This window comes from Erpetoichthys calabaricus, chromosome 12 (genome assembly GCF_900747795.2).
Source record: "Erpetoichthys calabaricus chromosome 12, fErpCal1.3, whole genome shotgun sequence".
NCBI lineage: Eukaryota > Metazoa > Chordata > Cladistia > Polypteriformes > Polypteridae > Erpetoichthys > Erpetoichthys calabaricus.
The window spans coordinates 87,436,710-87,452,849 of NC_041405.2; the positions used below are offsets into that span (position 1 = coordinate 87,436,710).

At 40.2% G+C, this 16,140-nt stretch overlaps 1 protein-coding gene across 5 annotated transcripts in view; it reads right to left on the reverse strand.

The window, feature by feature from the left end:
* The window catches only part of mcf2a (MCF.2 cell line derived transforming sequence a), a 165,348-nt gene that overhangs the window by 41,128 nt on the left and 108,080 nt on the right, over window positions 1–16,140 (reverse strand). For all 5 annotated transcript variants that reach the window (XM_051935224.1, XM_051935223.1, XM_028815810.2 and 2 more), the window contains 2 exons: window positions 9,338–9,426; window positions 5,901–5,986 (listed from right to left, as the gene is read on the reverse strand). In XM_051935224.1, coding sequence (XP_051791184.1) covers window positions 5,901–5,986; window positions 9,338–9,426 — 175 coding nt within the window. The remainder of the gene's footprint in view (window positions 1–5,900; window positions 5,987–9,337; window positions 9,427–16,140) is intronic.

Below are 16,140 nucleotides of genomic sequence, written 5' to 3' on the forward strand. Positions count from 1 at the left end.
TATATTAATGATGTTGATTCTGGTACAGTTAGTAAACTTGTCAAATTTGTAGATGACACTAAAATTGGAGGGATGACAAACATTGAAGTGGCAGCAAATAGAATTCAAAAGCACGTGGACAAAATTCAAAACTGGGCAAATATTTGGAAAATGTAGTTTAATGTAGAAAAGTGCAAAGTGCTACACGTGGGCAAAAGGAACATGAGTTATAAATACAAGATGGGAGACAGTGTCATAAAAGAAGTAACCGCTGAAAAGATTTTAGGGGTATATGTTGATGCAAAGAGTAGAGGAGTTCAAGTATCTCGGGGTCTTGTTCACGGGTGAGGGAAGAATGGAGCGTGAGATCGACAGGCGGATCAGAGCACTAATAAGACCTTCTTCTTCTTTTTGCTACTCCTGTTAGGGGTTGCCAAAGCAGATAATCTTTTCCATATCTCCCTGTCCTCTGAATATTGCTCTGTTACATCCATCACCTGCATGTCCTCTCTCACCACATCCACAAACCTTCTCTTAGGCCTTCCTCTTTTCCTCTTGCCTGGCAGCTCTATCCTTAGCATTCTTATCCCAATATACCCAGAATCTCTCCTCCACACATGACCAAACCAATGCAATCTCGCCTCACTGACTTTGAATTTCCCATTGGGATTAATAAAGTATCTATCTATCTATCTATCTTGTCTACAAATCATCCAACCTGAGTGGACCCTGTAATGCACTCATTTCTAATCCTGTCCATCCTCGTCACACCCAATGCAAATCTTAACATATTTAACTCTGCCACCTCCAGCTCTGTCTCCTGTTTTATGATCAGTGCCACCACCTCCAACGCATATAACAAATCTACCGTCATGTAGACCTTCCCTTTCACTCTTGCTGATACCCATCTGTTACCAATTACTCCTGACACACTTCTCCACTCATTCCACCCTGCCTGCACTCTTTTTTCTCTCTCTTCCACAATCCCTGTTACTCTGTACTGTTGATCCCAAGTATTTCAACTCATCCACCTTTGCCAACTCTACTCTCTGCATTCTCACCATTCCACTGACCTCCCTCTCATTTGCACACATGTATTCTGTCTTGTTCCTACTGACCTTCATTCCTCTCCTCATCTGCCAACCTGTCCATCACCACTGCAAATAAGAAAGGGCTCAGAGCCATCACTCCTACTGCAGACCTCACCACTGGCACATTTCCCTCGTACATATCCTGTACAACTCCATCTTGTCTTCTCTATTCTTTTCCATCCCTCTTATTCTTAAAAATTGGTACAAGTACACTTCTTCTGCACTCCTCAGGCATCCTCTCACTTTCCAAGATTCGATTAAACAATCTGGTTAAAAACTCCAGTGCCATCTCTCCTAAACACCTCCATGCTTCCACAGGTATGTCATCTGGACCTACGGCCTTTCCATTCTTCATCCTCTTCATAGATGTCCTTACTTCGTCCTTGCTAATCCACTTCACTTTCTGATTCACTATCTCCATATTATCCAACCTTCTCCCTCTTGTTCTCTTCATTCATCAGCCTTTCAAAGTATTCTTTCCTTCTTCTCAACACACCACCCTCGCTTGTGGGTATGTTTCTATCTTTATCTTTTATGACCCTAACCTGCTGCACATCTTTCCCAATCCAGTCCCTCTGTCTAGCCAATCGGTACAGGTCCTGTTCTCCCTCCTTAGTGTCCAACCTCTCATACAACTCATCATACGCCTTTTCTTTTGCATTTGCTACCTCTCTCTTCACCTTGCGCCTTATCTCCTTGTACTCTTGTCTACATTCTGCATCTTTCTGACTGTCCCACTTCTTCTTCGCCATCCTCTTCCTCTGTGTAATCTCCTGTACTTCCCCATTCCACCACCAGGTTTCCTTTTCCTCCTTCCTCTTTCCAGATGTCACGCCAAGCACCTTTCTTGCTTTCACCCTTACTACTTCTGCTGTAATCACCCAGCTGTCTGGTAACTCTTCATTGCCTCCCAGTGCCTGTCTTACCTCCTCCCTAAACTCAACCTTGCAGTTTTCCTTTTCCAACTTCCACCATTTGATCCTTGGCTCTGCCCTCACTGTCCTCCTCTTCTTGATCTCCAACGTCATCCTACAGACCACCATCCTATGCTGTCTAACTACACTTTCCCCTGCTACCACTTTGCAGTCTTTAATCTCCATCAGATTGACTCTTCTGCATAGGATATAATCTACCTGTGTGTATCTTCCTCCACTCTTGTACATCACCCTATATTTCTCCCTCTTCTTAAAATACATATTCACCACAGCCATGCCAATCCTTTTCGCAAAATCCACTATCACCTGACCTTCTTAATTCCTCTTCCTGACACCATACCTACCCATTACCTCCTCATCCCCTCTGTTCCCTTCACCAACATGTCCAATGAAATCCACTCCAATCACCCCCTTCTGTCCCTTGGGTGCACTGTAGATCACTTCATCCAACTCACTCCAGAAATCTTCTTTCTCATCCATTGCACACCCAACTTGCGGGGCATATGCACTAACAACATTCATCATCACACCTTTAGTTTCCAGCTTCATGGTCATCACTCACTTGCAAAACACTCTTGACATACTGTTCGTTCAGAATAACCCCTACCCCATTTCTCCTCCCATCCACACCATGATAGAACAATTTGAATCCACCTCCAATCCACCTGGCCTTACTCTCCTTCCATTTAGTTTCTTGCATGCACAATATATCAACCTTCTTTCTCTCCATTACATCAGCTACCTCTCTCCCCTTACCAGTCATACTGGCAACATTCAAATATACTAGAAAAACCACACTGTAGTATTATGTGCAGTTCTGGACCATGCAACAAGTAAGACATAGAAGCATTTGAAGATGTGCAAAGGAGAGCAACAAAATGTAGCCCAGGACTTAAGGACATGTCCTACTCTGACACACTCTGCTTAGTCTCGAGCAGAGGAGACTGTGTGTGGACCTAAACCAGGTATTTAAAATCCTCAAAGGCACTGATAAAATAGATCCAGCAACATTCTTTCAGTTTAAAGATGAATCATGTACTCCAGGACATCACTGGAAATTAAGGGGAAGCGCATTTAAAACTAAAGCCACGAAGCACTTCTTTATGTAAGAGTTGTAGGACTCTGGAACAAACTAACGAGACATGTACTGAAGAAGCCTTGACAACCTTCAAGAAAAATCTGGATGACATACTGGGACAGTTTATATATTACCTAAACAAACAGGTACTGAATGGTCTCCTCTTGTTTGTCAAATTTCTTATGTTCTTATGCATTTCTTTTCAATCCTTTGCTTCCCTATTAGGGTTCTGAAGCATGAAGACTTAATTTCTGTGCTTCAGATATTTCTAGTGTTGTTTTTAAGGATGTAAGATAGTTTTTACATCTTTTTTGTCTCCATTTAGTGGGTGCCGCCATGTTCTGGGCTGTTTGCATTGGAAACCTATTCTGGAAGCAACATGTGTGACATCAATTACATGATCATATAAAAGTCAGCCCTAATGATGTCTGGGTCATCCACGTTTGGAATCGAAAACAAAACTCTATTTGTGTGCTTTGTATGAAATTCCGGTTAAAAAAACTTTGCAATACTTGTATCAGCTACAATTTTTAGGGTTACTATCTTGGTTTTGGCAAAAGATTATACAGGTTTTTGGCTTCTGAATTGGATTAGTTTCTTAGTTACATTTCATCTTCTGGTCTCTCTTTACAGGAAGAACATACTAAAGATGAGCAGCAAGCACATAATCTATTTTAAAACAGAGAAATCTATATATAACATACAAATTTCTATGATAGGAATTTCTGAAAACAAAACCTGCAACAGAGTCATCTCCTAGATCTATCGCAAGCCAAACGAACATTTAGACACATCTGAGCATGCATTTCATATTTCCTAAAATGCAGATCAGCTTTCAGATATCTGAAATGTACTTCAAAAACAAGTTTTCATATATTTAAAATAATCGGTAATGCAGATTTTGAGAGGTACCTAACTGGTGTGTATGTGAAAAAAACTCTTATGAGTCTAGAACTCTTTTGCTTGGTCACACATTTATTGAAAAGAAAGTTTGGATGCTGAAGTATATGTGGCTCTGGCTTTTAAAGTTGGTCACCATGATTTAATATGCATACATATTAACATGTGCCATGACTTTAGCAATGCACGCACTTATAACAACATAGAAAATGGCATTAATGAAAAATGATAATTAAATGAAAAATGGCATTAATAATAATAACTCTTTACATTTATACAGCGCTTTTCTCACTACTTAAAGAACTTTTAGTGAGTGGGGCGCTGCTTCAACCACCACTAATGTCTAGAATCCACATGAATGATGCGACAGCAGCCATTTTTGCACCACACATTAGCTATTAGGTGGTGAAGTAGTGAGAGAGAAATAGTTAGAGACAGGGGATAATTAGGGGGCCAGATTGACTAGAACATGGAGGGCAATTTAGCCTGGACATTGGAATATACCCTACTCTTTACAAAGGACGCCCAGGGATATTTCATGACCACAAAGAGTCAGGACCTCTGTTTTAAGTCTCATCCTTAGGACAGTGTCACTTTTTCAGAACAGTGCCCTCGTCACTGCACTGGGGTATTGGGATCACATTCAGACCACTGGATAAGTGCCCCCTGCTGGCCTCACTAATACCTCTTCCAGCAGCAACCCATTTTTTTGTAGATGTCTCCCATCCAAGTATAGGCCGATCCTGATCATGCTTATCTGCAGGTAGATGTGGACAGGCAACAGTCACTTCTGCTTACTGGCTATCATCAAAAATGGTTTCCTACTTGCAAAACACCCTACTAAAATATCCTTTAAGACTTCTTTGAATGGTTTAAGAGTGTACTTTTATGGCAGATGACGCTACAAAATGTTGAAAAATGACTACATTGCATTTCCCTTTGTCCATTAAGCAAGTGACCTTAAATTTCCTTATGACAGCTTGAGCACCAAATTTTTAAAATCCATTTCAGTGGGCTATTGCTTGCTGGATGAAACTTTAATATGGATACATAACATGCATTTTCTGTCTGTGTCAAAGTGTGTTAGCTGAGCCATTTTCAAAACTCTAATCGAGGCACCCCAGTATTTGTGGTCACCATCCAATACTCTCATTTACTGCTCAAACTGCACCATTAGTACACCTGGTTTGGCCAATCATTGCCTCATTCATTTAAAAAGGTTATGTCGTTGATGGAATTTAACAAACACATGGAATGGGATATTTAGGGAAAAGAAAATAATGTGTTATTCAAGTCATCTCATAAGATTTAAGGTAAATATGAAAGTGATAAATATTAAACATGTTACATGAATAGGCATTGATGAGCGTTTGGACTTAATGGCTTGTTCACCTCAAAAGAAAAGTTTTTTATATCAAGTTTTCAGAAAACACATGAAATTCTTGCTATTTTTAATTGTATCCATGTTTATTGGTGTTTATTCTTATTTTATACATTTTTCAAAAAGATAAAAACTTACCACCCAAATAAGTAACTTTAAAAATAATTTTCTTAGGTGGTCTAAGATTTTTGTTTAATTTTGTGTGTACTTTTGGGAAATAAAACCTGTTCAAATCAAACATTAGGTAATCTGTTTAAGTATGCAAGTGGCACAAAGGCCAATAAACAAATTTTCTGCAATTTAGCAAAATATTTTGAGATATGTTTACTTCTTAAGAAAAATCCACAAGCAAAAACATTTGTAAGGCTAAAAATGAAACACATTATAAACAGGATAAAATGCAAAGTTATAATTAATCTTAAACTTTTCTTAATGTTTCTGGTTTCCATTCTATTCATGCAAATTATTATCAAAATTAACACAGTACTATGGAAAAAAAAATCTTTGCACTATAGTTATTAAAAAAAGACAAATACCGTTTTTGCATCTCAGGACTGTCTTCACAATCAAGGCTAAAAGAAAGGGAGTTGCGTGTCTCCTGATAGTCATGCATTACTTCAATCTGTAATTAATACAAAAACCCAAAAGATCACTACACTTTCATTATTTTTCAAATTTATTTTGCTTCTGTGTGAATGACTATGAAAAAGAGCAAGCAAAACTGCAAACAGCATAATTGTGTCATTTATATTAATAATCTCAATCAAAACTATACTATGATGCACAATAATTTCTAGAAAAGAACAAGCTTTCCCATTACTCTATTAAAATTTTGTCTCACTGTTTGTTCTATTCTTTCAGAATCAGAATCAGAATCAGAATCAGAATCAGCTTTATTGGCCAAGTATATGTACACATACAAGGAATTGGACTCCGGTTTTACCTAGTATTGTCCCTGATGCTGTGAGATTGACTTAAGTGTTCATGAGAGTGATGGCCTGAGGAAAGAAACTGTTCACATGTCTGGTAGTTTTGGCGTACAGTGCTCTGTAGCGCCTACCAGAGGGAAGAAGTTGAAAAAGGTTGTAACCAGGGTGTGATGGGTCTGCAATGATGTTTTCTGCCCGTTTCCTGACTCGAGATCTGTATAAGTCTTGAATGGAGGGCAGATCAACACCAATGATTTTTTCTGCAATCCTGACTGTCCGTTGAAGTCTGTTCCTGTCCTGTTTTGTGGCTGAGCCAAACCAGACTGTGATAGATGAACAGAGAACAGACTGGATTACTGCAGAGTAAAATTGGATGAGCAGCTCCTGAGGCAGGTTGAACTTTCTGAGCTGGCGCAGGAAGTACAACCTCTGCTGGGCCTTTTTAACAATTGTGTTTATGTTTAGTTCCCACTTTAGGTCCTGGGAAATTGTGGATCCCAGAAACCTAAAGTTTTCCACAGCGGACACAATGCTGTTGAGTAGTGTGAGAGGGGGCAGCACTGGGGGGCTCCTCCTGAAGTCCACTGTCATCTCCACAGTTTTAAGCTTGTTCAGCTCCAGGTTGTTTTGACCGCACCAGAGGGCCAGCTGTTCGACCTCTCGTCTGTATACAGACTCATCACTGTCCTTGATGAGGCCAATGACTGTCATATCATCTGCGAACTTCAGGATTTTAACAGACGGGTCTCTTGAGGTGCAGTCATTTGTGTAGAGGGAGAAGAGCAGAGGAGAGAGGACACATCCCTGGGGGGCGCCAGTGCTGACTGTTCGTGTGCTGGATGTGATTTTTCCCAGTCTCACTTGCTGCTTCCTATCTGTCAGGAAGTTTTTGATCCACTGGGAGATGGGAGCTGGTACAGTGAGCCAAGTGAGTTTGGTGTGGAGGACTTCTGGAATGATAGTGTTGAACGCCGAGCTGAAGTCCACAAACAGGATCCTAGCATATGTCCCTGGAGAGTCGAGATGTTGCAGGATGTAGTGCAGTCCCATGTTGATTGCATCATCCACTGACCTGTTTGCTCGGTAAGCAAACTGTAGGGGGTCAAGCAGGGGGTCTGTAATGTCCTTCAGGTAGGTCAACACCAGTCTTTCAAAGGATTTCATGACCACAGACGTCAGGGCGACTGGCCTGTAGTCATTTAACCCTGCAATGGAGGTTTTCTTTGGAACCGGGATAATTGTGGAACGTTTAAGGCAGGAGGGAACTTCACATAGCTCCAGGGATCTGTTGAAGATCTGTGTAAATATGGGGGCCAGCTGATCAGCACAGACTTTAAGACAGGAGGGTGACACACCATCTGGACCTGGTGCCTTCCTGATCTTCTGTCTCCTGAAGAGCTGACTCACGTCCCCTTCACAGATCCTGAGTGCAGGTATGGTGTCAGTGGGGAGGGGCAGGGGCTTGGTAGTGAGTGCTGGGACTGTATTTAGATTGGCGTGGGTGAGAGGTGTGAAAGAGGGATTATCAAACCTGCAGTAGAACAAATTCAGCTCGTTGGCTAGTTGATGGTTCTCTTCAGTATGGGGGGATGGTTTCCTGTAGTTGGTGATGTCTTTCAAACCTCTCCACACTGATGCAGGGTCGTTGGCTGTAAACCTATTTTCCAGCTTTTCAGTGTAGCACCTCTTTGCTACTCTGATCTCCTTTGTCAATGTGTTTCTGGCTTGATTATACAGGATTCTGTCCCCACTTCTGTAGGCCTTCTCCTTAGCCTTACGAAGCTGCCTGAGTTTTGTAGTAAACCAGGGTTTGTTGTTGTTGTATGTGCGAAAAGTTTTCATGGGCACACACATATCCTCACAAAAACTGACGTAGGATGTCACAGTGTCAGTAAGCTCATCCAGGTCTGTCGCTGCAGACTCAAAAACACTCCAATCAGTACAGTCAAAGCAGGCTTGTAGTTCCAGCTTTGCCTCGTTGGTCCATCTCTTCACCGTTTTCACCACAGGCTTTGCAGATCTTAAGTTCTGCCTGTAAGTCGGGAGAAGATGAACCAAACAGTGGTCAGAGAGTCCCAGGGCAGCACGAGGGACAGAGCGATAAGCATCCTTTAATGTAGTGTAGCAGTGGTCCAGTGTGTTTTTGTCCCTGGTAGGACACTTAATATGCTGACTGAATTTTGGCAGTTCTTGCCTGAGGTTTGCTCTGTTAAAATCACCAAGAACAATGAGCAGGGAGTCCGGGTGTTTGTGCTCCATGTTAGTTATCTGGTCAGCCAGGTGTTGTAATGCTTCACTAACACAGGCCTGAGGTGGGATGTAAACACCAACCAGAATAAACGAGGAAAACTCCCGCGGTGAATAGAACGGTTTACAGTCAATGAAAAAAGACTCTAAGTGAGGGCTGCATGTTTTGATTAGTACTGTGACATCTGTACACCAACCTTCGTTTATGTAGAAACAGATTCCGCCTCCTTTCGTTTTCCCCGAGAGCTCCATGACGCGGTCCGCACGGAGAAGTTGGAAGCTCGGCAGGTATAATGCGCTATCGGGGATGTGCTCACCAAGCCAGGTTTCAGTGAAGCACAGGACAGCAGATCTGGAAAAGTCCGTGTTTATTCTGTTTAACAGAAGCAGTTCGTCCATCTTGTTGGCCAAAGAGCGGACGTTCGCCAGGTGAATTGAAGGGAGCGCAGTTCGAAATCCCCGGTGGCGCAGTTTAACAAGCGCTCCGGCTCGCTTCCCTCGTCGGCGTCTCCTTCTAATTCCGTAAAGGGCAGCTGCTCCTCCGACTAAAAGTTCTGTAAAGTATTCCGTCTGAGTGAAAGACGGTGAAAAAATTTCACCAGCGAATTGACCGATGTGTAAGAGTTCCTCTCTGCTGTATGTGATCAGAGGTGGACAGCTTATCACGGAACAAACAAACAAAAACAGAGAAAGCACCAAGGAACGAGGCACCGAGGCTGCCATCTGCGGCGCCATGATCTATCACACAGACACATGATCTTTCTAACACAGACCAGAAATTATAGCAATATTCTAACCTTCCTGGAGCTAGGGCTCTTTCTTGAGGTTCTCTTCCCAGGCAAGGATAGATCAAATGAGAACTTGATACTTGAGTTAAAGTCCACCCCTATAACAACAGAAAGTAAAACAAATCTTAAGACACCATTCCAATCTCAAGAGAACTGATTTAAAAAAAATATCTCCATTACTACCCTTTCTCATTTTGGGGCTGTACAAACTTTTAACTTTAACTTCTTAGTTACTATTTATTTCACTTTTGCAAGCCATCAGTTAAAGGAAAAATCAACTGACAATTATCTGATGATATTTCCGATGATCTGATCTTTAAAGTCAAACTGGTGAATATTTGTTAGATCTCCACTTTGAGCAGAGTTGAATTGATATATGGCAGTATACAGCATACCCATAGAAGGACAGAAGCATTTAATAATATTAGAGAGACAATATTTACAGTGTTGCAATGTTTCCAGGAAAAAGAAAAGGAAAAAAAAATATTTAATACATACATTAAGCATTATTGTGAACACCATTCATGATTCACTACAGCAAATACTGGCGTGATAACTGACACTAACTTAGTGCTTATATTACTTGTTAATTAAATGTCTGGTGTGATGTCTGTCACAGATTTATAGACAATTGATTTTAAATTCTTCCACAGCAGGATATCAAGTGATATTAGATTTGGACTTTTGAACATTTAATCCATTGTTGCAGACTAAATGTATGAATTTATTTTGGTTTGCTGGTATGCACAAAAGAGAACTATTAAGGTATATAAAGAGTTCAATTATTATTAATATTTTATGGAAAAAAAATCACTAAACTATAATGTTATGAAAAATCACTGTTCTGGAATTGACACCCTATATTTGTAATAATGAAATCAACTGCCAATATCAAACAGCAACCTGACTATGTTAGACGATTACAATACAGAAAGGAATTAAAAGGAAATTAACAAGGGTGCTAAATAATTGCAGGCCAGAAAAAGTCAGTATATATTTATATTCAGTTTATACAAGCACATGTAGTACATACAATATGCATTGATCAATCCATTTTCTGAGTCAGAATATTCAAATGCACAGTTGTGGGAAGCCAGAGTGCAGCCTCTCAAAAAGTATCAGTAGAACGGATAGCTGAGGTCTGTGCAGATTTACAAAAGACTTTAGACTGTACTGCTTTGCAAAGCATGCAACAATTTCCAAGGCATAATATATTCTATTGTTTGAATGTCTAAAAAATATTTGTCTAAAACACTTGCAATAGAATAAAAACTGGATTTTATTATATAGTCATATTTTGAGAGAAGAATTGCTTCCATTAGAACTAAGGAATAATAAGCTAAGCCATTAGTGTTTCAAATACACATATCCAGTTCGAGGATGCTGGGAGCCCATGGCTAAGTTGGCAGAACTAGTCAATAGTCCATCACAGAGTCACATTTACTCAAAGTATCATCTCATTCACCACAGGTGAAATATCAGATAAGTGATTAAATAGAAACATTAAAAGCAGAAACAGCTAGTGTTAGGTCAAAATAGTTTGATTACGGGGATTATCTAATGCTCTGACATCTGCCCACTGAAACTGCCCTGTCAGTCATGAGTGATCACCCATTTCTACCCTTGAAGCTCACCGTTAGACCCATTTTTTGCGCTAAAGAAATGACACATACACATTGCAATGGTTCTTGGTCACCTCCCTGACTAAGGCCCGTCTCACCCAATCGCTCAGTTTAGATGGCCGGCCAGTTCTAGGAAGAGTCCTTGTGTTTTAGAACTCAAAGTGGCACTGTTTCCCTTTCACAAGCAGAGATTCTCATTAACCTGGGTGCTGCAGATCAGCACGTCTACTTTGAAGCGCACCTGAGACTGATGGGAGAGGATATGAGGTGCCACTGTCCCCAGACTTGCATCAATGTCTGCCTCTGAACAAGGAGGGAGTGCTACCCGTTAAAGTTCAAGCTTCAACCTCAAAGTGGGAAACATTGTTTATAGAGCAGCAATCAATTTAAATTAAATGTCTTTGTGGGATCCACCCACTTCCTTTTTTCCCTAGTGACGTTATTCCCTCTTTGATTTTTTAGCTGCCATTTTCAATTTTGTTTGTACTTTCATTGTTTGTGTGTTTTTCATTCTTTCATTTTTTTTTTCTTTTTTGTTTGCACTGTTATTTTTTTTATTTAGCACTCTTTTTTTTGCACTTATTTTTAATTTTTTGTTTGTGTTTTGCCTTTCGAGACCACTGTAAGGGGCGGCACGGTGGCGCAGTGGGTAGCGCTGCTGCCTCGCAGTTGGGACACCTGGGGACCTGGGTTCGATTCCCGGGTCCTCCCTGCGTGGAGTTTGCATGTTCTCCCCGTGTCTGCGTGGGTTTCCTCCGGGCACTCCGGTTTCCTCCCACAGTCCAAAGACATGCAGGTTAGGTGGATTGGCAATTCTAAATTGGCCCTAGTGTGTGCTTGGTGTGTGGGTGTGTTTGTGTGTGTCCTGCGGTGGGTTGGCACCCTGCCCAGGATTGGTTCCCTGCCTTGTGCCCTGTGTTGGCTGGGATTGGCTCCAGCAGACCCCCGTGACCCTGTGTTCGGATTCAGCGGGTTGGAAAATGGATGGATGGATGGAGACCACTGTAAGTTTCACTTCAGAATCATACCTAACACACTTAACATAAACACCTTTCTTCTTCTTCTCAAGACAGAATCTCAAAGACTGAGGCAGCAGTGGAGTTTGAGTTACTAAAGTTCTATTTTTCTATATATGGCAGGCCAAGGCAGAACATTGAGAACCCTGCACACTGACCTGCCTATTTCATCCTCAGAAGACAGAAGAAGAAGAGTCTGTGCATTGAAAATCCAGTAACCACCAAGACTGCCTTTGAATGAAAACCAGGTTCAGCTGGAATTCTACACTTTTCCCCTCCTTTAAATATGTGGACTTTCCCTGTGCAGCTGTCTGTACAGGCTGATTACAAAGCATTCAAATGTCTAATGGGATTAAAAGCTTGGGAATGAAGGCTCTACAAAATAATTAATTAGGCACAGCAAATCTCCATCTCTTTAATATGTTATTAGCAAATCTGCCTGCAGGTACAGCTTGGAGACTAGTGATTACCTCACAGGATGATCCCGTTAAACTACTGCAGGCAGAAGAAGGGAAGGGTGAGAGTCATCACATATACATGGTCCAACAAGAAAAAATATAGTTGGAAGGACTCATTATGTGATCACTAGGAATCCAAGCTCTGTGATTTCAAAATTGTCATATGAGATTTTTTAGGGTTAACTTTATTTCCTAAAAACTCTGATTAAAACAAAGTAGTGTAGATCTTGCAAATGTCTGTATGAAAGAAAGTTATTTTTTCATCCAAAAAAAAAACAAAAAAACAAAACTTAATTATCACAACACCCAGAGCTGCAACAATATGTGAAGTCCTGTAAGTGATATTTCCCAAGCAATGTGTAAGGCTACTGGTGCTATGCCAATTCTGAAGCTCCGTGTGTAGTTTGCAGGTGTTAGGTTATTTAGAAGTGCTAAGACATTGTAGTATGCTTGCAACCTGTTTCACATGAATTATATAATGTTTAGGTGCTTAACGTAAACTAAGTAATATCAGAGTTATGATTGCTTTAGGTCTATAATTCATTGTCTGCATGCAGCTGTGGAGAACTCAAGACCATCATTCTGTTTCATTTTAATGTGGTAACTTTGATTTTGTTGATGGGAGATTAAAAAAATGTAAGCATGTAAGGTAAAAACTGCTAAATGTGAACAATAAATAAATAAATAAATTCTACAGCTGGAATGTCTTTACATTTTTGTGATGTTAAGTGTATTGTTTTATTCAGTATCTTTTAATAATTACCTTCAGTAATTCTATATACTTTGTGTGTTAGATACAGTGAAGAACAGGACCAAAGTGAGGGTAGCAGTGGATCAGAGCGGTTTGCAACATACCATAAAGAAAAAAAAGCTGAACATTGCAGAGCCTTAGTCCAGCTAAACTATTACTTCGATATCTGTGACAACAGTCTAACTGGTTCCCCCTTATTGCTCAAAGTGGCAGTGAGAATACTGGCATTAGTTACCTTGTTGAGCAAGTGTTTATTAATGTGTGTGTTAATGGAGGCATAATACTGAAAATTAAGTAGAAGCAGAGATATGTCACAAATAAAAGTAAAGTCATATATTTGAGAGGATAACTAAATAGTAATTAGAAAAACAATGTATACAACATATTCAAGTGAGTGGACAACAATGATCAAAGTATAATACCATACACATGTGGGAACATAGTAAATAGAAAAAAATTATAAAGAAAAATAAAAAATAAAAAAAAACACATACACAACAATATGAAGCTATCAACAAAAACAGAGGAGTACCTTGTTAAGTAATTGTTAAGTAAAAGGTAACACATATAGGTAATATATACAGTGCATCCGGAAAGTATTCACAACGCATCATTTTTTCCACATTTTGTTATCTTACAGCCTTATTCCAAAATGGATTAAATTCATTTTTTTCCTCAGAATTCTATACAAAACACCCCATAATGACAATGTGAAAAATGTTTACTTGAGGTTTTTGCAAATTTATTAAAAATAAAAAATTCACATGTACATAAGTATTCACAGCCTTTGCTCAATACTTTGTCGATGCACCTTTGGCAGCAATTACAGCCTCAAGTCTTTTTGAATATGATGCCACAAGCTTGGCACACCTATCCTTGGTCAGTTTCGCCCATTCCTCTTTGCAGCACCTCTCAAGCTCCATCAGGTTGGATGGGAAGCATCGGTGCACAGCCATTTTAAGATCTCTCCAGAGATGTTCAATCTGATTCAAGTCTGGGCTCTGGTTGGGCCACTCAAGGACATTCACAGAGTTGTCCTGAAGCCACTTCTTTGATATCTTGGCTGTGTGTTTAGGGTCGTTGTCCTGCTGAAAGATGAACCATCGCCCCAGTCTGAGGTCAAGAGCGCTCTGGAGCAGGTTTTCATCCAGGATGTCTCCGTACATTGCTGCAGTCATCTTTCCCTTTATCCTGACTAGTCTCCCAGTCCCTGCCGCTGAAAAACATCCCCACAGCATGATGCTGCCACCACCATGCTTCACTGTAGGGATGGTATTGGCCTAGTGAAGAGCGGTGCCTGGTTTCCTCCAAACGTGACGCCTGGCATTCACACCAAAGAGTTCAATCTTTGTCTCATCAGACCAGAGAATTTTCTTTCTCATGGTCAGAGAGTCCTTCAGGTGCCTTTTGGCAAACTCCAGGCGGGCTGCCATGTGCCTTTTTACTAAGGAGTGGCTTCTGTCTGACCACTCTACCATACAGGCCTGATTGGTGGATTGCTGCAGAGATGGTTGTCCTTCTGGAAGGTTCTCCTCTCTCCACAGAGGACCTCTGGAGCTCTGACAGAGTGACCATCGGGTTCTTGGTCACCTCCCTGACTAAGGCCCTTCTCCCCCAATCGCTCAGTTTAGATGGCCGGCCAGTTCTAGGAAGAGTCCTTGTGTTTTAGAACTTCTTCCACTTACGGATGATGGAGACCACTGTGCTCATTGGGACCTTCAAAGCAGCAAAAATATTTCTGTAACCTTCCCCAGATTTGTGCCTCGAGACAATCCTGCCTCTCAGGTCTACAGACAATTCCTTTCACTTCATGCTTGGTTTGTGCTCCGACATGAACTGTCAACTGTGGGACCTTATATAGACAGGTGTGTGCCTTTCCAAATCATGTCCAATCAACTGAATTTACCACAGGTGGACTCCAATTAAGCTGCAGAAACATCTCAAGGATGATCAGGGGAAACAGGATGAACCTGAGCTCAATTTGGAGCTTCATGGCAAAGGCTGTGAATACTTATGTACATGTGCTTTCTCAATTTTTTTATTTTTAATAAATTTGCAAATATCTTAAGTAAACTTTTTTCACGTTGTCATTATGGGGTGTTGTGTGTAGAATTCTGAGGAAAAAAATGAATTTAATCCATTTTGGAATAAGGCTGTAACATAACAAAATGTGGAAAAAGTGATGCGCTGTGAATACTTTCCAGATGCACTGTATATAACAAATATATATAACACAAAAATATCAAAACGTGAAAATGAAAAAATAAGAAATTGCTCTGAATTGTACAGGTACAAAATAACAGAACAAAAATAAGGATAAAATGCAAACAAAAGGTATGCATGTCCTTTCCGGGTGGTTAAATTATGACTAACTTTATAATTTTTCAATGTTTGGGGGGACAACACGTTTCAATGGCTCAAAACCCACTTCTTTAGAGCCAAAGGGAGCAATTTGCTAAAAAAAAGAAAATTAAAAAAGAGATTTTGTTTGATGTAAAGGGCGAAAGAAAAACATGAACAATGAGGGATAATAAAGAACTGATACCTGTGTACAAGGACAAAATATAAAAAGGCTGGACATTATCCACAAAATTGGGTTGAAAGGATTGTATGAAACGACAACCTAATCCGAATAAGTACAGAAATTACGGCAAAACTAAAATGGAAGCTAGGAGCAGCACATGAAGTTGAAATAAGGAGCTTTCCAATGTGGTCAGGTGTTTTTAAGGTTTTACATTTGTAAATAGTGATAAATTCAAAACTACAGAACTAGAAAATGAAGAGGAAAAAAATAATAATAAATAAAATGAAAATGAGAGTAAACACAATAAGAAATAGAGGAGTGGAAATATATCAAATTGTCCTTATCAGAGTGTGTTACTGTATTGAAAGCTACTGTCAACAACTTGCATTAACAAAAATGTTCAAAGGATGTCATGAAAAAGTGGATTCAGAGAAAACAGGT